Below are 21,617 nucleotides of genomic sequence, written 5' to 3' on the forward strand. Positions count from 1 at the left end.
GATGTGAACTGGGGCTCCTCTACACAGGCTCTTTCCTACGTGAGCGCTTTAGACAATGCTCTGGAATTAACCACAGTGGAAGACCATGTGAAAAATTTCAGGTAAAGTTGACTTTGCTGGCATCCTGGGTTTCCCCATCACAAGAGACTTTCCTTTAGAGACACTAGGGTAGCAACAAGCTTTATGGGCACATCTCGGCAGTGAGCGGCAAATGCCACCCTTCCCAGCACTTCCTGTATGTGAGAGCATCTTTCCTTCTGCTCTGAGTTCTGCTCATCCTCAGCCACACCCTTCACAGTGCCAGGCATCACTCTCCATGCAGGACAAGTGGCCTGAGAGACATGATTCCTGAGAGATCTCCCAGGTCCTCGTGCATCTTGACCATTGGTTTTTGTCTCTGTTCAGCCTGAAGCATCACTACACACTGAATTCCCTTATACAGGTTATAATTGCAGCTCTTCATCTGTTATGTCTTACTTTGGATAGTGCATCACAACATAGGCGTGCAGGGAGGATGAAGGAAAGCAGTGAAAATATGGATGGGAGGGGTGTAGGTTGTGTGGGGATTTGGAATGAAGTACTGCCCATGAGGGAAAAGCAATGGAAACCCAAGACTGCCCTTTCCCTTCTTCATACTTTTGCTGTGCCAAACTAAATGAAAAATACCAAGATGACAAACTAGACAGTCATGGTAATTCAAGAATTCTTGTGAGAAACCCAAGACATAATTAGGGAAGAGTTGGCCCCACTTTCCTGAGTTCTATTCCTGTTGTTTCCATTGGGGGGATCTGGGTTCACACTGGCCAATTCTCCTATCTTCTTTGCTTTCAGACCCCAGTGCATTGTCTTAACAGGGGGACCCATGACAAGACCTGCTCTATTGGATATAACTCATGCCTTTACCAAGAACAGTGGCCTTTGCATCTGCTGTGAAGTCTTTGTGGTAAGTGCCACTTCATCTAAAGAAAGTGCTTTCTCCTCTCTGCTCGCCTTGGGTTATTTTAGGTGAGCAGAGAAGGTACCTGAAGTAATAAGAAAGCAGCAAAACAGCTGAGCCAAGAGCCTCTTCCTTGATTCACACAGCTAGAAGCAGCAAAGTCCGTGATCTTGAATTCAAATGCACGAAATATAATTCTGATGTCATAGGGTACCAACTAAAAGTGACAAACATTTTAAAATGATGGCCTTGGAGTCAAGAAAAACTGAGTTGACTCAAATAAAATGAAGGCATTTTTGATGATAACTGTCCACAGAAATGTAAAAGAATGGAATGGGCCAGACAGAGCACCATGGTACAGATTAATTGATAGAAGGGAAGCAAGCAAATGGCCTTAAATGACAACACACGGAACTTAAACCAAATATTTGGAAAATTCTGATGACTCTACAGAGATATCTGGGGAATTAAGCTAAGTTTTCCATGCCTTAAAGTCAGAGCCAAAAGAATTCCTTTGTTCAAGGAGGAGGTGGCAGACTAATAACTTACTGGTGATTTTCCTAGGAGTATTCAAAGCAGGTGCTAAAAATTCAGCCGTTTACTAATTCCCCAAATGAGAGAAAGCTTTAAAATTATAATTTTTAAAAAGCCTCTTTCTTCCTAACTGGCTAATGTCTGCATGCATTCTCCTCTCTCTGTATCTCTGTCTCTCTCTGACTCTCTGTCTCTCTGTGTCTGTCTCTCTCTCACACACAGTTTAAATCTTTATCAATATACTTTGTCTTACTGAAGTACTTACCTATTCTCCAAAGCACTTTTCCTACAGTTTTTCTTATTTGATACACAAGAGCCTAAGAGTCTTGGGAGAAAACAAAGAAATTTTGTTACCATTTTACTGATTGGGAAAATGAAAACAGGAAAACGAAATATTGCACTGGGCCATCTGACAAGAAAGTGGCACTTGGGATGTCACCTGCTGTGGCCCTTGTTAGACTTTGAGGAGGAAGCCTAGGCAGCCTGATCTCTGGGAGAACTGTCACAACCAGCCACTATTATTTAGTCTCCAGTACCTGCCTTGAAATGGGTATCAGGAAATTATGACCCAAGACCAATCAGCTCTGCAGTAACGCAGGGTACTATGTATCATCCTGAGAAATATTTAAACATCTTTTTACACTTGGCAATATTCTAACTGCTATATGAAGAAAGTTGGTCATATTCTGTTTCCTTCATGTACTTATATGACAGTAACTCCAACAATATAACTAAACACAATTATCCCGTAGGAGTGGCAGAGAGAGTCTTATTGAATACAGAAGATTGACAGTTAAGTAATGGCCAACGGTGACTCCAGAGGATTTTTTAAAAACTTATCAAGAGCCCTTCTCTCTTATTATCAGCTTTAGTGCCCTGGATTAGTGGATTTCATTTTGGCCAATATAATATAGGAGCTGGTTTTGATGGAATAAGCAGTTTGGGGTGTTTTTCTTCTCCAGCAATTTAGAGAAAATTTGGTTTAGCAGGCAATGAAATATCTTTAGGACTGCAGAAATGAACAAGGCATATAAACAGTCATATATTGGCAGGGGAGAAAAGGTCTTCCATAGAGACAAGAAATGTTGCTTTTAATTAACCCTTTGCTGCTTTAACCACAATGAAGGAATGTGGTACTGGAAGACCCTTCATTTGAAGCCTCAGTCTGTGATCCTGGTTGTTTCACACAAAAATTGACAACCGTGTGTTACCGTGTGGGTGTCTCCCTGAAGGACCCAGGAGTCTTGCTCCCAGTTGCTGCAGCTCTCTTGGGAACAGAAACCAGCTGCTGCATCAATTAAAGACTTTCCAGTTAGTTACTTCCTGTGAACTCTTGAGGTTGCAGATGCTGGGCATTTTTAGACTCCAGGCTCAGTTGTCAATCATTTTTCCAAGGAAAGAGTGCGGGAGGCAGGACACCACTGGAAATTTGATGGTTAGGTCACCCTCGTGGAAACGTTAAGCACTGATGATGAAGAAAGCGACATTTGTTTTTAACTCTAGGAAGCTGGTACTCCTGGGCTTGTGAGGCTAACAGTCAAGTTCTGAATCATTATTTTGCCGCCTCTTAGCTTTGAGTTCCTTAGACAAATAGTTTAGTCTCTGAATAAAAGTATCATCTATATTTCAGGGTTACTGTGAGAATTATATAAGATGAACTTTGGAGTCTGTCAAATAGTAAATGCTCAATTAATTTGTTATTATTGATGATGCTATTGTGATGGTGGTGGTGGTGGTGGTGGTGGCGGTGGCAGTGATTGGAATACTGTGGTTGCTATTTTCATTCCTGAAATGTATGGCCCTTCCCAAAACCTGGAGGATACTCAAGTTCACACTGTGGATTTTTATCCTTTGACATGTTGAGGAATTTGATCACAGATCAATTCTTTCCTTCCACCGTATGGGTCTCAGGATTGAACTCAGGTCCTCAGTCCTGGTGGAGGCACCTTTAACCGCTAAGCAATCTCACCAGCCCCATAGTCACTGATTCCTGCAACCAAATCATTTTTTTTTTTTTAATTCTGGAGGTTATGGCCTTTGAATCAGCTGAAAATCAGATTTCGCTAGGTCATAGCTATTCATCTAACTCACACCAACCACCAGAGCCCTGCTCCCCATCTCCTTGTCTTTTTTCCTATTCAGCCTTAAGATTTCAGATGAGGGATGCTATTCTCTTTTTGTCAGTGAGCCTCTGTCAGGATGCTAATAAAGCAATGACGTAACCAAACTCAGGAAGAATGAATGAGTACCAGGATGCATGGAGAAATGAATTATGGACCAAATCAGAGAAGGAGAAACTCACTTTCTCATCATTCCAACCACAGAAGCAATGAAACACCAAAGACACAAGACTCTGAACATTTCAAAGAAAAAAAGTCAGAAAGAACATTGGGCTGGGCTGAAATTTGCAAAATAATTCCTTTTCATCAAACTCATCTATTTGAAGTACACCTCAATTTCTTCTTCAGACTACATAGAAATCTTTATTTTCTTCTAAATCATTGTCCAAGTTATAATATATGCAATATTTTTCAAGTTTCTTTGTTTAAATTGGGAATTAATTTATGTGCTTGTGTTTTGGAATGCTGATTGAAGTTAATCTCTATAATACATTAATTGACTGGTAAAATCCATTTCATAATTAGGACACATTTGAAGGCTGACTAATTATATTCCAGGATGTCTCTCCCCTCTTTGTTAGTTTGCTTTACCCTCATTGCATTTGCATTGCAGTCTAGCCTCACATTAACAAGCATGCTGCAAGGACATTATAATCACTTTTAGCAAAAAGAGATTCTGCATGAAATATTTTTATGATTCTTAGTATGGCAAATTTAGTCATTAAAATAAATCTCTCTGTCACAATGAACGTTTAATCTAGACTCCTGTAATACTAATAGACGTGTTAGACTGTATTTCTTTAAATAAGCACCATTTCCCCCAGAGGCTCACAATCGTTGTATACAATTCAATATTCTGATGGTCTAACGTCTTTCTTTGCTTTGGGTTATTCTCCTAGCTGAAGGTTGTTGTCAACATTCAGTTTCTTCAATAAAATGCGCCTTCTTTCTTTTGTAGTAGGTGGAGCCTAGAACGTTGCATGAAAAGTGGGCCGTTCAAAATGCATTGGCATTCTGGTGACTGAGCCAAATTTCACTTGTAATACCATATCTTTCTTTGGTCCCGGTGTTTTGATTCAGCAACCACCCCTCCCCACCCCCCATGTTTCTGCCTGCCCTATCTTCCCTGAAATTTCTTGTTTCTTAACTTTAATATAAATCAAATTGTTTTTGAAAGATTAGCAGTTTCTAGAAAATATGCTAGAAAATAACTAGGTATAGAAAGAATTTGATCAATTTAAACAGTGTTAAAATGGAAGGCACCCCAAAGCGCTGTTGTGTCATAGAAATACATTATATGCTGCTTCTATAATTTAAATATTTTCTAGTGGCCAATTGAAAGAACAAAAAAGATACGTAAATCTTTTTTTTTTTTTTTTTTTTTTTTTTTTTTTTTTTGTCTTTTTGAGACAGGGTCTCCCTGTAGCCCCAGCTGGCCTGCAACTCACTTTGCAGACCAGGGTGGACTCGAACTCACAGAGATCCGCCTGCCTCTGCCTCCCGAGTGCTAGGATTACAGGCATGCACCACCATGCCCGGGTCTTAATAATTTCTTTTGTTTAACCCAAATATATACAGAATGCTGCTTCAGCATGTAATCCACATATATGCTAATGAGGTATTTTACAGAATTCTGTACTAAGGCTTGCAGGACATCTCTCTTTGAATTACCATATCTCATGCTGGTGGCAGCATGTGGTAATGATGCTTGTACTGGGCGGTGCTGACTGCACAGTTGTGCAAGCAGAATGAATATCAAGAGACAGCACAAGGCGTGCCAAGTTATCAGCAGTCAGCCCACAGCCAAATTTAGAGCCTGCGCCCTTCCTCCCAGCTCAGGGTCCTTTTCTACAGGAGAAATCTGGATCCCTTCTTGGGGTTCTTAGTCTCATTCGTAAAACGATCTAAGAATGGACTCAAATAGAAGCGTCTATTCCCTTGACCGGAAGGGGGTTTTCTTAATGGGCCTTTATTGCTACTAACACTTTGATCTGTTAAGAGCAAACACAGAGTAGAATTAGGCCTGGGGTTTTAGTGAGATTGTGAGCACTAATCTTAGATGATAGAAGTCAGCTTTACAAGAATACCTACTACTTTTCAAGATTGGTACTAGGCGCCTTAAACAACCACTCAGGAAAAGCAAGCTTAACCCCATGTCTAGAATAAGATTTCAAAGTTCAGAAATAATCAATGAGCTCCAAAGTGGCAAAACTTGGACTTTTTCTCTTGTATTCTGGTGCCCTAAGACCTTTAAGATGGTCACTCTAAATGGAGTCTAAGAGCCCAGTAGCATTTGTGGCATAGAAGCTTCTCTTAGCCCTACTTCACACTCTCTGACCACATTTTATCAAGATCTCAGGGGACTTATATGAAATCTAAGACATCTGAACAAAACGGAAATCTACCTATGGACTGGAGAAAGTAGTTGGATTGTCTTGTCTCCTGGAAAGTACACAGCAGATAATCAGAAATACCTTTTGAACTGAAGTGAAACATGAGAAGAAAAGAACTCTGATCTTTATGGAAGAAGAAACAAAAATAGAACTGTTCATTGAAAATTGGTTTCCAGAATTAAGCCTTAAAATTATAAAATGCTTTGCCTCCCACCACACCGGCCTCCTTTTCTCTTAGCTCTTTTCTTAGCCATAGATATGTGAACTTTTGCTCCCATCAAATTCTCCAAGTGAGGAGAAAATGTTATTTTACTCAAACAAAAATGTATTAATACTACACAGAGGAAAATGGTACAAGGGCCTTCTTAGCACAGGAGCAATGCATCCGCCTAATAGAATTGTCAGGATGTGCAGTTCATGATAAGATTTGCAGCTCGCCATGTTCTGGTTCCCAAGAGCTCTGTCCATTTCTTGAAACTGGGCTCTAGCTAAGATTTCCTTGAGGCTCATAAACATGGCTGTCAGTGTTGACTCAAAGGTTGAGTGCAAATTTATCCTGAACCTCTTCAATCATATTTGGAGTGTTTTCCTTGTGTGCCATCATGCCTTCAGCTTTCCATTCAGCACAAGACAGTTAATTAAGCGCTGTTAATAAGCCTGGGCATTTGGGGTGGAAAATGAATCATGCGAGTAGCACGGGTCCTCTCCCAAAGGAAGGATCTGAGCAAACACCATTTAGAGAGGTGTTTGTCCCTCTTTACCATTTTGTGGCTTGATAGGTATTACTGGCTTTAGAAAACAACAGCTGTGATGTACAATAGTAGGGCTCCTAACCAGTATTTCATTGTCTCCTGCAGGGACCGCGCAAGCTGTGTGTTAAGGAGATGAACAGTGGTATGGCTAAAAAGCAGGCCTGGCTTATCAAGAACAAAATCAAGGCTTTTTATGCTGCAGTGGCAGCAGACTGTTTCAGGGATGGTGTCCGAAGTCTCCTTCAGGTAAGGCAGGCATTGAGGAGGGAGCACAAAGGTAGAGGGTGACTAGCACTCCGTATGGATGAAGCTTCTAAAAGCAGGGCCTATAGTTCCACAACCCTGCCATGGCAGCATCAGAGAGCAAGGCAGATGGCCAGGGAATTCATTTTGAGTTCCTGGGGATAGGCAGAGCTAGAACAAAAGCAGCGCTTCTATTACAATGAACTCTGAAGGCTACACTGGAAACAGAAATTGTGGTTGCCTTTGGCCACCGGCATGCATTCTGTTCCCACACTTATTGAAATGTAAATCTGTTCTGGTGGCTGCAGACATTCAGGATCCTATCATAACTTCAAACTCTTTTTGGTCTCTGACTGCAGGTAGCAATGCTCAAATCAGGAATCCTTTTCCTTTTCTCTTTTGCAAATGATGGGAGGGCAGCAGCTTAATTCAACTAATAAATTCATGTGGATCAGGGCGGAAAATCTCCCTATCTTTCTGAATTATTTCCAGAACATTAAATAAAATGTAATCATCTCTATGACACTGAGGTCTACAGCTGTCAGTCCGTTCTCCCTTCATCTTTCTTTTTCCTTCCCTTCTCTACTTTTCTAGTAACTACAGAAAATCTTTCCTTACTTCCCACCTCTGTAATTTAAAGTAAGAAAAGGATCCTTTAAAAAATCTGAGACTCGGAAATGGAAAGGTGTGGCTTTCTAGAATCTTGGGTTTAATGTGGGTGAAAAGCCGGGGTTCCGTGTACACCAAATGAAGCATTTGACTTTCAGAGCTGCTGTTAGAATTCGGGACTGTTTCCAGGTAACTCTGACACTTGTGTGGGCAGTAAAAACATACTGGTTAAGCTGCAATGTAGAGATTGGTACATCCATGACTCCAGTGTGCCTGGGGAACATTTGCAACGCAGGTGCAGAGAAGCCATGTCTGAGAGAACCCTTATCCACCATAAGTTTCTTTTTATCTGTTTTTAAATTACTAACCTGTCAAAATAAGTATTACTGCAAAATGCTGATTTTTCCTTTAGCATTGCAATATCTATAAGTAACTCTTGGTTGAATATCTTGGGAAAAATTACATATTTAATAAAAAAATTACACATATAAAACATAATTTGAAATGAGAATGGGAATATAACAAAAAATCAAAACAACCCTGGAGACAAAATACTGAGATGTGGATGAAAATGATTGTATTAGTCCTTCCCAAAAGCTTTAAAAATGTTTAAGCAGGGATGGGGGTTGGGGACTAGAGGCGAGGTGAGGATGAGGGAAATGGTAAACCAAAACTGAGGTTGTATTTGAAAACTCTGTACGGAAACCTACTATTTGGTAAATCTATTAAGAAACTTTTTTTTTTTTTTAAGTTTGATGAACATAGGCACCCTGTGTGGGTGGATAGTACTCCTTCAGAAGTCAAAGGTTAGTAAACAAATGTCTCGGTGCCAGTGTGGGAAACCTCAGAGGTCACCACACCACACACCATAGGCTACATCACTGAAGTTCTAATCAGTCAGTCAGCCTTTGCAATCACAGCATCTTTCCAGATATTCTAGTTCACAGGTCTTACCCAGCTGTGGGCCTCACAAACTACAATAACAACCTGCCTGGCAAGATGTGCCCACTGGTGCAGTAGTGGCATGACTGTTATGGGGGTAACTAACCATTTCCTGATTGGATTTGAGGCCCATTTCATGGAAAGGAATTCATGCCTGGTCCTGTAAACTTGGTCAAGAGCCTGGGGCCTGGGATCTCATGGTCCTAGGGAAGCGTTTACTCTTGTTTTGCTAAATGGACATGGTGTCAATACCCATAGATTAGTGCTGCTCTCGGCCTTCATCTGGGGAGCTTCTTTCCACAGTAGATGGCAGCTAACACAGACTCACAACTGTCTCAAGTATGGAGAATAAGTGACTGTGAAGTGCTGGACCCTTCATGGGTCATCTATATCACCCCTCTCCAAGGCTCAGGGACATCACAGAAGAGGGGAAGAAAGAATAAAAGAGCAAGAGTTCAGGAGGAGTGCTACAAACTGTCTTCTGGACACGATATAGGCATTGCACCCATGAACTCCCTGCAACTTCAGTTACCTGCCCAAGACGTGCACAAAATTGTACTTGTCACCACATCGTCATTCATGAGGGAGGGGCTCATGGGGCCTCATCCCTCACTGAAGGAGTGTGGGCAGTTAGTGGTGATGGGGTACAGGGCTCATTTTCTTCAGTGATGTAGCCTCTGACAAGTTGCCATGCTGCAGTAAATCATCCCCTCAGTCATGCTCATGCAGGCAACCACAATTAAACTCAATGTGTCGATAGGCTGGAGAGATGGCTCAGCAATTAAGAGTGCTGGCTGCTCTCGCAGAGGACCCAGGTTTCATTCCCAGCATCCACATGGCGGCTAACAGCCATCCACAACTCCAGTTCCAGGGGATCTAATGACCTCTTCTGACCTCACTGGATATGGCATGACACGGGTGTACTTACATACTTACATACAGGCAGGCAATACACTCATACATATTAAATAAAAATAATAAATAATTTTAAAAAAGAAATGTTCACTTAAAAAAAGGAAGAAAGAAAATGGACACCAAAATAGGAGATGGCTTTTGGGGAAGAAGAGTTTCAGTTGGGGAGTGGGGGAATGAGAGGAGGTAATAGGGGATAAAAATGCCCAAAACTCAATATATACATGTATGAAATTTTCAGAAAAAATTGTAAGTAAATTACTCATGAAAAAATTTAAATATACAAATAAATGTGGAAAAAATGAACTTGCAAATTTCCATGAATTTCTAAAGTATGGTGGCACACGCCTTTAATCCCAGCACTCGGGAGGCAGAGACAGGCAGATCTCTATGAGTTCAAGGCCAGTCTGGTCTACATAGTGAGTTCTAGGACAGCTGGGGCTACAGGGAGACCCTGTCTCCAAAGGAGCAAAAAAAAAAAAAAAAAGGAACAACAAGGGGGCAATAAAAAGCTACACATTACCAGCGGGGGCTACAGGGAGACCCTGTCTCCAAAGGGAGCAAAAAAAAAAAAAAAGTGCAGCACAGAGTGGTAATAAAAGTCTACCAATTATATCATTATGGATAAGCCTTCCTTTAAGAAGTTATAGAGTACAAATGGCTATATCCCCAGGTGAAGGGAGGCTAAATCCATAATGACGCATACTTGCCAAGTGCCAAATGACGGCTCTAAAGGAGCTGTTAGGTCATGTGTGCGTGTCTAAGAAATATGCATCAAATATGTGGAAGGCGAAGCTCATTTAGGAATTCCTGATTTGTGCGTCTGTCCTTCCACTTGTGAGTGTCTCCTCTAAAATGTCTAGCTCTAGTCATTTCTTTTGTATCCTCGTGACCCTAGGGACCTTCCTTCACTCTTGGCTTTCCTTACCTTTGCTTGTCAGTATCTAACTAAACTTCAAGATTCAGAATAAATGCCACCCTCTGTGATGCTGTGCACCATCGGCTGGGCCTTCTGGGCATCCCTCTACGTGTGTACTTAGATTGCAGTCATCTTTGTGCATTTTGGCCCCTCCACCTCATTCTCAGCTCCTTGCTGCCAGTGCCTCAGATACCACTTTGCAATTAATAGGAACTTGATAATATTTCCACGTTAAATTTGATTAACTGGAAGCCATATCCTGTCATCTAACTTCTGATATGGAATATAACTCTTAATGATACTTCATACAAGAGGATTCAGTTTGGGAAACACAGTTCAACCATTTTTCAATAAATAAGAGAAATGCCAATGTTCCTTATGTACAGGGATCTCCAAACATGGATTTCATTGCTGATGACATTTTGGACATAGCAAGTGGAAATGATCCCTTGAACCACAAAGTTATAACATGCATACCAACAGTTAAGCCAACCTGTACTTGATTTTAAATTATTGAACCATTTTAATGAGCATGTCAGAAGAAATGCAAATGACTGCTAATTTAGCAAAGCTACATTTCTGTCATCTAAAATCCATTATGGCTGAGATGATTTAGAACTAATCTTTCCATTTTATGCTTGGGTGCGGGCATGAAGGCCATGCACTAAAGTGTAATCTAATCTTCAGAACCTTCAGAACATTGCTTCAGTGCTCTTCTGGATGCCATTTTTCATTTGCAGTAGTATTTCATGGCATGATAAGGATTGCCCATGTGTTTGTGTCCTCTGTTTAGGCCTCAGGCTTGGGAAGAATGAAGCCAAACACTATAGTGGTTGGATATAAAAAAAACTGGAGGAAAGCTCCCTTGACAGAGATTGAGAACTACGTGGGAATAATACAGTAAGTGATGGCTTTAGGGATGAGTTTTTGTCTATAATGCACTAACCAGAGCAGAATAGAACCCGTGTACACAAAACACCAAGGGGCTAGATTCAGTTGCCTGAGAAGACACATCCTCCTGGTCATCCAAACTCCTTACCAAATAAAGAAAACACCACAAATGAGAATTAGAAGGACTTAAATTATCAGAGGAGGCAGGTGGGGTACAATATCAGAGTCAAAGAAAATGATAAGTGTCTAGAGTTATAACTTTAAGAAGATTTATGGATAAGATTAAAAGCAACTGGGTGTGGTGGCACAAGCCTTTCTTTGATCTCAACACTCCAGAGAAAGAGGCAAGTGGATCTCTGTGAGATGGAGGCTAGCCTGGTCTACATAGTGAGACTGTCTCAAAACAAGCAGCAAACAAACACAAACACACAAAATTAAAAGCAAGGGACAGCTAGATTTTTTAAAACAGCTTTTTGTTGTTCAAAACATTTGGAATCAGGAGTTAGCTATTATGCCAACAAAGGGTTGGAGAACAGAAAACAAGCGAATGTAAGAACTGCAAATTTTCATAGCCCAGTATTAGATGCAGAATTAACTTGTGATCATCTTCCAGCCTCCCCAGCATCCCAAACGTTCTAGAAATTCAATGGATCAAAATAATTGAGCCCTGTTATATTGAGCCAAGGAGTAGCAGGTCTTCTTGGTAGCAAAGTTCAAGGCTAATTAAGGTGGCTCAGATTTATACTAGCATAGCTGGCTTGGCAAAGTTAAATGACTTTAGCACCACCAAAGAGGTTAACAGAGAAGGAAGCCAACCACACAACTGTGGTGCATTTTCCTTTCTGATTTTTGTTGCCTAAACTAAAACTCACTCTTATTGTCAACACTGGGCTATTATTATGACATTACAGTATCTTTTTAAAAAAATTATTTTATGAAAAAAAATTATTTTATGTATATATCACTTGCATGTATGTAAGTGCACCCATGTTGTGCAATGCCCGTGGAAGTCAGGAGGGGACCTCAGATCCTCTGGAACTGGAGTTATGGATTGTTGCTAGCCACCTTGTGGGTGCTAGAAACCAAACCTGGCTCCTTTGTAAGAGCAGCCAGTGCTCTTAACCACTGAGCCATCTCTTCACCCTTGGCACTACAGTACCTTATTCCTTTAAATAACAGAGTTTAAATGCCTGTACCATTCTTATGTATGGTTGATTTTAATTACAATCTGTTTTATTTTCCATGGCTGACCTAACAAATTGTCTCAACTTTAATATTTAAAACAAAGGCTTATACTCTTACAGCTTAGTGAGTTAGAAGTCTGCATTCCCAGCAGGAAGTTCTAGGGCAAATTCCTTATCTTGCCTTCCCAGCCCCTGGAAGCTGCCAATGTGTGGGTGCTGCTGATGGTCCTCTTTCTCCATCTTCAAGTGAGCAACAGCCACATTACGCTGATGTGTTTTGCCTCTCAACTTCATTTTCAAGTATCCTTGTCACTATTATCTCACTGAGGAAGGTATTCCAGGACACTTTCCCTACCCAAAGCCTTTGACCTCGTCACCTACGCAAAATCCTTTGTCACATAAGGAAATGCACTCACAGGTTTAGGGGTTAAGACATCCTTCAGAATCCTTTATCCTGCCTGTCAAGAAAGCAATATCGTTTTCCTGAAATACATTGTCTATTTTTCATAATCAAGGTCAGATAGAAACAAGATTTTTTTATGTGGAATTTAATTTGTAGCAAATTGTGTTATAACATTCTCTGAAAGTTCAGGTCGACTTCAGCTATTGGGAATTTATTTGCTTATGGTGAGATAATCACAGAACGCGCTGTTGCCAAGGGAGGATGGTCTAATCTGTAGGGAGTTCCCAGTTTCAGTTCCTTAAAAGAATGAAGGAGGGCATTCCCAGAGGGAAAATTTGAGACAACACAAATAAATAATTGATTTGTTTCAGATTTACAGCATTTATAGCATATACCGCCAGAGCTGCGATAAGCCAAAGAGCTTTTCCTTCTCCACATAGTCTAATTTCACTGAGTAGGATATAGAGAAGGCACCAGAGCCGCCTTCAGTGGCACGGGATTTCCAGGGGGAAAAAACCAACCAAACAAAAAAAATGGACTGCTCCAAAGGGCCTGTCCAGAGTCAATAACAAAAGTTCCTTTCTGGAAATGGAGACATTTTAAACCATGAACTTGGTGTCAGAAATGTTGGAGGTTTCCTTATTGTGGCAGGGAGGGAAGGGGGCTAATAATTTCAAAAGATTTTGCAATCTATAAATGTTCTATTCTAGACATATCAAGTTGCTTGGCTCACTAAATAAAACTGAATTATTTTTAAAATGTAGCAAGCTCCTAATCAAAAATCTAGTTGATGGTATTATTTTTGAAAATTTCCTTCAGTGTAAATGATTTAGTTACCTTTACCCAAAATGTACTTTTTTTAAGGCATAAAGGAAGAATAAACAAATCCCCCCAAATAATAATAATCAGGTCGTGGCGATATTCTAAAGTGAATTTTAATAGCTTCATGACATTAAAACCTTAGAAACAAGTTTAATTTTCCATCCAAAGTGAGAGAAAACACTAGAAACACTCACAATGTCACTTCCTCTTTCAGTGATGCATTTGATTTTGAGATTGGCGTGGTCATAGTCAGAATCAGCCAAGGGTTTGACATCTCTCAAGTTCTTCAGGTACAAGGTATGTACTTTTTTAGTCACTCAACAAATAGCGAGAACCTGCGAAGCACCCAACATTGTTCTCCTGGGCGGTAGGGTCAGAACAGTGCTCAATATAGACAAAATTCACCCACAGTGGAGCTTGATTTCTGCCCTGGCCTCTGACATGCAACATCTCCTGTGCTTTCCTCATTGTTAATACAAGTGGCCTTTGTCCTGTTAATCAGAGATGTAGAATAAATAACTCAGGGTAGTCAGCAATTTTCCTCCTCATAAGACCACAAAGTCAGCATCAAAGACAATGAACACATTCAGCCAAGTTAATTTCTTCAAGATGTTTCATAAATGAAATTAATTTTTTTCTCAGACAAACATGTATTGTATTTGTTTGTTTGGTTGGTTGGTTTTTTTTTTTTTTTTTTTTGGGTCTTTTTGAGACAGGGTCTCCCTGTAGCCCCAGCTGACCTGGAACTCGCTATGTAGATCAGGCTGGTCTCGAACTCAGAGATCCGCCTGCCTCTGCCTCCCAAGTGCTGGGATTAAAGGCATGTGCCACCATGCCCAGCTATGTATTGTGCTTTTAAGAGCCCATGAACCAGTTTGAAGCAGACGTGGAAAGGAGCCTGAATGTCACTAATTTACACTTGAAGTCATTAATTTAAGGCACAGGTAGAAATGCTCATCCTGATCAGTGACTCTGCTTCTTCCATAGATGATTGATAGATGATAGATAGATAGATAGATAGATAGATAGATAGATAGATAGATAGACAGATAGATAGATATGGTAGAAATATATGTTATATATGAAATACAGCCTTTTGTTTGTTATATGAAATACAGCATTTGGGAGGAGCTGCTGAGAAACTGACAGAGGACATGAATCCATCCTTCAGCTGAACTTCTTAATGGAGTCTTCTAAAGGCACTAAGACAAGGAGATATTTTGGGGTGCTTATTATACAGCACAAAGAATATAGGTGAAGACACTGGGTAGAATAAAATTAGTAAGCTTGGGGGCTGGAGAGATGTCTCAGTGATTAGGAACACTGGCTGCTTTTGCAGAAGGGTTCAGTTCCTAACACCTGCATGGTGGTTAACAACTTTGTATAACTCCAGGGGATCCAATGCACTCTCTGGCCTCCATGGGCACTGCACACATATGGCGCACTTACATACATGCACGTATCTCATCTTCAAGGGGATAAGAGATAGTTTATTCTGGAGCCAAATATGAGTGACCATGGCCTGGGAAAACAGATTCAGGTTACCCTAAATTCCATGTTCCAATGTGGAAGCAATTTCGTGAAGTTTTTATAGCGATAGAATAAAGAAAAGTCATAAATTAAGACTCTTTACAAATACATTGGTGGAAACACTAAGTGGCGGATATAGCAAAAGAGAAATCTGTTATAGGCTTAGATGTTATCTGATGGTGTTCTTAGCCTTTTGGTTGGTGGAAGCTAGGACTTTGTTAATACATTCCTAATAGTGGCACTACCACAGGAGATAGGAAATGCAAGAAAAGGTTTAAATGAGATGTCTGACTCAACTTCAGACAATCTCTGGTGGGAAATCCCACTGAGAGTATTCAACAGGCAGTTATAGTCCTAATCTTTTTTGGTTTGGGTTTTGGTTTTGAGGCATAGTCTCACTATGTAGCCCTGGATATCCTGGAATTTGCTATGTAGAACAGGCTGGCCTCAAACTCACAGAGATCCGCCTGCCTCTGCCTCCAGGAGTGCTGAGTTTAAAGGTCTTTGCCACCAAACCAAAATGGTCCTAATCTTAAAGGAGAAATCTCCATCTGAGATCCAGATTTAGAAGCTGTTGGCTAAATTGAGCCCCACCATCACCAAATTCATATGCTAAATTAGTACCTCAGGATGGAAGGGCGCTAGAGTTAATCTTTAAAGATCAAGGTAAAATAGGATCATTTGGTAGGTTGCAATTCAATGTTTTCTAGTGCCTTAGAAAAAGAGATTACAACACACCTAGGTGTTACCACAGGAGAAGAAAGTCAAGGAAAGTGGCCTGACACCTTAATACTGGAATTCTAACTTCCAGAACTTTGAGAAAACAAATTTCTATTGTTTAAATCACTCAGTGTGTGATTTTTTTTATGGCAGCCCTAGCATGGGGCAAATATGAGTAAGGTGGAAATTGCAGCCATGACACTGCAAATAGAGCCCAAGAAGCATGCGTCATTAAGGTCTCCAAGACACAGGAGAGGGCCCCAGAAGGGGGCAAAGAAGGAGTGGGAGCCGTGGGAACCAGTGCTCAGAACAGGAGAATAATCAACATTGTCCAGGACAGTAGACAAGCCCAGAGAGAATGCATAAAATATCATTGACAAGACACATATAATCACGGTGAAAACTATTTCTCTAGAATTACATTGTTGGAATCCAGACTGCAGTGGGTCAAGGGGGAGACTTTGAGATGACAATGTGGAGAATGCGGTAAAGGCCAACCATCTTGAGAAAGTGGGATGGTAGAAACAGAATGAGGCTAAGGTGTTTTATTACGGGAGACGGGAGATTCACAGACTGTAAATGGGAGACCTGGGCACGGTTCCATACCACAAGAGAGTGGGAGAGTTAGAAGACATAAGGAAAGACAGGCATTCTGCAGACAGAGACCCAGGGGCAACAGGAAATTGAGAGAAAAAGTGGGTGAAGTGATCTGATATGAAAGAAAAGTGCTTCATCTAACCTTGGAAATGAAGCCTGATTGATGACATTTATAGATCTTTCAGAGTAAAGAAGTGAACTAAGGAAAGCTGTGCATGTCTACCATCTCATTCTCTTTGAAACTGGAGCAATGGTTTGTTTCTCAAAGCAAAAGAGGCATGGTTTCATTGGGCATAGCGCAAACTGGCACGAATCTTTTAAAGTTGTAATGCGGAGTGAAAAAGATCGGAAAAGTCAAACGGCTCGTGAACACACTATTATTTGAAAACCCAGCTGTGGTGTCTTGTATTTTCTAAAGCTGTGTTCAGTCTCCAAGGCACAGGAGCACCAGAGTATTGCTGATAGGGTCAACTGAAAGGAAAGCCTGGGGGGAACTTGTTGCCAGATCCAGACTCTGCTCTTTTCTGATTATTCTCCATCATAGGAGAAGGTAACATGAGAGGATATGTTTAATTGCCTGATGCAGCCACTCTAGGTTTTAGCCGAGGAAGAGGAAACTAGAGCTCAAGGATTCTTAGGAAGCAGAGCAACGACTGTATGTTTTCGCGTACTCGGTAATCACAAGAAGGTTTAAAACGAAAGCAAGGGTAGACTCTAACATCGAGGCCATCTTTTGGTGCCTTTGGTTTCATCTCAGACTCCTTCTCTCTTAGACGGACCTTGTATGTCTCTGAATCAGATATTCTAATTCCCACTGTGTTCGTAATTAGTTTCTCTCCCTTTTAGTAAGAGTTCGTATATTCGCAGCAGCAATGGCTAACAGTTCTGAGCACTTGGAGGCTAAATGTTAGGCTTAGCGTTCATATCTAACAATTACCCTACTGGCTGATAACTGAGACTTACCCAAGATTCTGAAAGCAAGTAATTGGTAGGGCTGGGAGCCAAACCTTTGCTCGAAGCAAGGAGTCTGCCTTTTAAAGAGGAAAGCTAGAAAAGGCCGTGGCTCACATAATAACTGGCCTTGGTGAAATCTGATCCAGGGGAGGAGGACAAAGCTGTTCCCAGGTGTCCTCAAAGCTTCCTACACAGGGGCTGCTTATCTGTGAGAAGACAGACCTGATTGTGAGGCAGTTACAAGCACCTAATATTAAGATGCTTGTTCTGCCCAGGCAGGGTGGCATACACCTGGCATGCAGCTGAAGGCTGAGGCCAGAGGATCATGGGTACTGCTGCTAACGTCTCAGCTGCACTTCAGTCTTCTCGTTTTTGTGCTGTAGTGTTTTCCATTGAAAAATCAGAATGGGAAATACAATTTGTATTTAGATTACACATTTGATTTACATATTATGTTGGTCTCGTCAAGCTAAAAGATGAGATAGAGCTGAAAAAATATTGCTCCTACACTTACTGCTCCAGCCACCAGCACACATCCTCAATCTATTCCTGTGAAGCAATACAGCAACAAGATTCTGTAGTGTTCCTCAAATAATCCTGGCGGTAAACTGCATCCCCTTTAAATTTCCCAAGAGACACATGCTACCTACATCAACTTTGATGTTTGACTGTTTCTGCTTCTTAGTTAAGAAAGGAAGGTCTATGGATGATTAAGGTGTTTTATATGAAATGCACAAAAATTTAATAAAAAATATACATTTAAGGGGAAAAAGAGAATAAAAAATAAAAAAGGGAAAATAAAGCTGAATGCTAATAAAATAATTACAAATACCAATTACCTAGGTAAATAGGAGTGCAATGTCACACAAATACATAAAGAACACATAGGAAAAACAACAGTGTTATGATAGAAATTAGCTTTATGCCACAGTTCCATGCATTATTTTGAAGCTTCTATAATTTATGACACAAGCCTCATATTTGGATTGGAAGGGATAAGCTTGCAGTTCATTATATTATACTGTAATATCAGGCTTAATAAGAGCCTGATAAATCTTAAGTATTACATTACAGTATGTTAATGATTATCATCATAGCTTTTCTAACACAGGCACCAAAGTGTCATCACAGATTATAATTTAAAGGAAATATTAGCAATTCAGAGCCCATATACTGTAGTTAATAAAGCAGGAAATGGAAACCAGCTTTATAGGTAATTTACCAGCTAATGACAATGGTTTCTACACTTCGTCACAGGCTTCTGTGAGAGTAACTTTTTAAATAAATAAGATCATTGCTTATAGCATTCTAACTCGTTCACTGCAGCAAGGCACCCAATACTGATGACTAATACTTTTTCTTAATAAATTAATTTATTGCCTGGCAACACACACAAAATGTGGCACTTCCTATCATTCCCATCCCTGGGGTATTTAGCAAGCTTACCAACTACAAGAAAGAATCCAAATTGTACTGGTGTGAAACACAGTAATAAAGCACAATTCGAAATGTGTTGCAGTCAAGCATTCGGTGTTAAGTACTGCACAATTTATGACCATCTCAGAGCATGTGATACTGCTGTATCTGATTGAGTGGCTCAGCAAAATAAAGACAGATTGCAGTGCAGTAAATAATAACTTGATTTGAAGGCAGGACTGCAAGACTGCTTCCTGACTTTAATCTAACTAGGCTTTACCTGGGGTTCAGCAATTGATTTGGATGAGCATTTATGGCTTTGAGCTGATTGGCCAAGGAAAGAGCCATATTTCAATAATTAATGAAGAAAAAAGATGATGTAAAATGCAAGAGGATGTAACTGCCCCTCATGCTTGCTTTCACTGCTCCCCACTCCTGCTGCCCTTAAAATTCAAAGCAGATGGTGATCTGTAGGCTCTGCCTAGCTTTAAAAGAGACCTTCAAAAATAAAAGGCGGACACTAGAACATTTGAGGCAACTTTGACAACTAAATTGAATTATAAGATACAATACAATTGGTTACTATGCAATCAATTTATAAAGCACTTATATACAGTGACCGATATCCAAAACAGTTTGAGGGTATGGTCTCACCCAAACTGTTTGGAGTATGTAGGAAAAAACTTATGAGAAACCTGTGCTCCACTGACAGCCTGAAAGTCCAAGCTTTTCCTTCCACCATCGTGACCTCAGAGATTCACTTAAAAACAGAAAAATAGGGGCTGGAGAGATGGCTTAGCGTTTAAGAGCACTGACTGCTCTTGCAGAGGACCTGGATTCAATTCCCAGCACCCACATGGCAGCTATGAACTGTCCTTAATTCCAGTTTCAGGGGAATCCGACGCCCTCTTCTGACCTCCAAGGCATTGCATGACATGGGTGCACTCACATACATGCAGGCAATACATCATACACATAAAATAAAAAATTAGAATTGGAAGCAGAAGACTTGAGCTACTATCTGTGTGACTTTGAACAATTCACTTGAAATTTCTATGCCCAAGTTTTCCTCTTAGAAAAATAAGACTACTGCCAGCTCAGCTTGTGCCCCAGCATCTGTATGAAAAGTCCATGTGGGAAGAGGGCTTTGTCATTCCTGAACATTAGAAGTGCAGTAGTAGCTGAGCACTGAACCACAGGCCTGGAATTCTAGCACTTGGGAGGTAGACCAGCCTCAGCTCATAGAGATTTCTTGGCCAGCTTGAGCTACATAAGACCCTGTCTCAAAAAATTTAAACAAAACAAGCCAACAAAAGGTACAGTGATGATGATGGTCTTGGTGGTGGCTGTAGCGGTAGAATGAGTCATCACCCTGGCACCCTGATGGGTGCTCCCTGGGATCACCTGCCCCTGCTTATGCCTAATGAAGGCTTTGCAACTCAACTGGCCAGTATTCCTGTTAAAAGAACTGTTCTGGCAAAGTCTACTCTTCTTTTCCCAGGCAAACATATATATGAAGTATGCCAAATACATAATTCAAAAGACCAGATCATCAGACATCACGTCTATTTAACACTGACGCTGGGGAGGAGTTGCACAGGAGGTCTGAGATCTCCCACAGACTGAATAATGGGGAACCATCTCTAACATGAACTTACAGCCCACTGTGCAAGGGGAATCACACCACCATGTAGATCTGAGGCCTGAGATGGCAGAGGAAGCTGACTTGAGCCTTCAGAACAGACATTGCCAGCCTGTCTCTGAAGCATTCCAGCAGACTCTGATTTGTCTCTTGGGCCTGGAGTTCCACACTTTGCTTGTCCTGGGTGGGCTATAGGCGAAGCTTGGAGCAAACTGTTGGAGTCACTTGGGATATACTCAGCCAGCTGACTCCATTACAAAAGAGAATGCATCCTTTTTCCTTCTCTGTCCAAATGGAGGACAAAGAGTGCAGCAATTAGCAGCTAATCACAGGGTGTGTTAGAGCCTGCCAAAGAAAGAACAGGGAAGAACTGGCAATTGCCGCCCCCCAAGAAATTCACAGATACACACTAGAGGAATGTAAAGAGACTGCTCAGCTAGAGGCTGAGTAACAACCAGGCTACCGCCACCCAGAGCAGTTGAAGTAAATGTCTGCTACCCAAGCCACTGCTTGGGGGTAGCCTCTGGTATGATCCAACTCTTTAGAGTCTCCTTAAAATGACACATTCGAGGGCCATCATCTGGGGGCCTGTAAGTGTTCTAGCTCATCTGACAAAGAGGCCAAGGTTAATAAAACAATTGTGAAGTAACCAGCCACAAGAAGATCTTCATGGTAGGAAGCATACAGACTAGCTCAAGCCAACCGCTTCGTGTCTGACTCCTGTAACTTTCTTGACAATAATCATTCAAGTTACTCAACTTTTGTGAGCTTCAGTTTCTTCATCTACAAAATGAGGACAATAATGGTAACCATCTCTGTGTTCTTTGGAAAGGAATAAGCACCCAAAGCATGCGCAATAAACAGTAGTTGTCAAAATACCTCCTGGCCTTCTCAAATGCTCAGTTTGCTTTGCATGGGTAGACCCATTTCCAGAAGGTACATAAAGAATATAGTCTGCCGGGTGTGGTGGCGCACGCCATTAATCCCAGCACTAGGGAGGCAGAGGCAAGCGGATCTCTGTGAGTTCAAGGCCAGCCTGGTCTACATAGTGAGTTCCAGGACAGCTGGGGCTACAGGGAGACCCTGTCTCAAAAAGA

General features: G+C 41.0%; 1 protein-coding gene across 1 annotated transcript in view; it reads left to right on the forward strand.

Annotated features, from left to right (window-relative positions):
- Positions 1-21,617, forward strand: part of Slc12a1 (solute carrier family 12 member 1) — a 93,860-nt gene that overhangs the window by 50,648 nt on the left and 21,595 nt on the right. The window contains exons 16-20 of the mRNA XM_008849418.2: positions 2-101; positions 832-943; positions 6,842-6,982; positions 11,155-11,261; positions 13,876-13,958. Of these exons, the coding sequence (XP_008847640.1) occupies positions 2-101; positions 832-943; positions 6,842-6,982; positions 11,155-11,261; positions 13,876-13,958 (543 nt within the window). The remainder of the gene's footprint in view (position 1; positions 102-831; positions 944-6,841; positions 6,983-11,154; positions 11,262-13,875; positions 13,959-21,617) is intronic.

Source organism: Nannospalax galili, unplaced genomic scaffold, assembly GCF_000622305.1.
Source record: "Nannospalax galili isolate Female #2095 unplaced genomic scaffold, S.galili_v1.0 scaffold891, whole genome shotgun sequence".
NCBI classification, from domain to species: Eukaryota; Metazoa; Chordata; class Mammalia; order Rodentia; family Spalacidae; genus Nannospalax; species Nannospalax galili.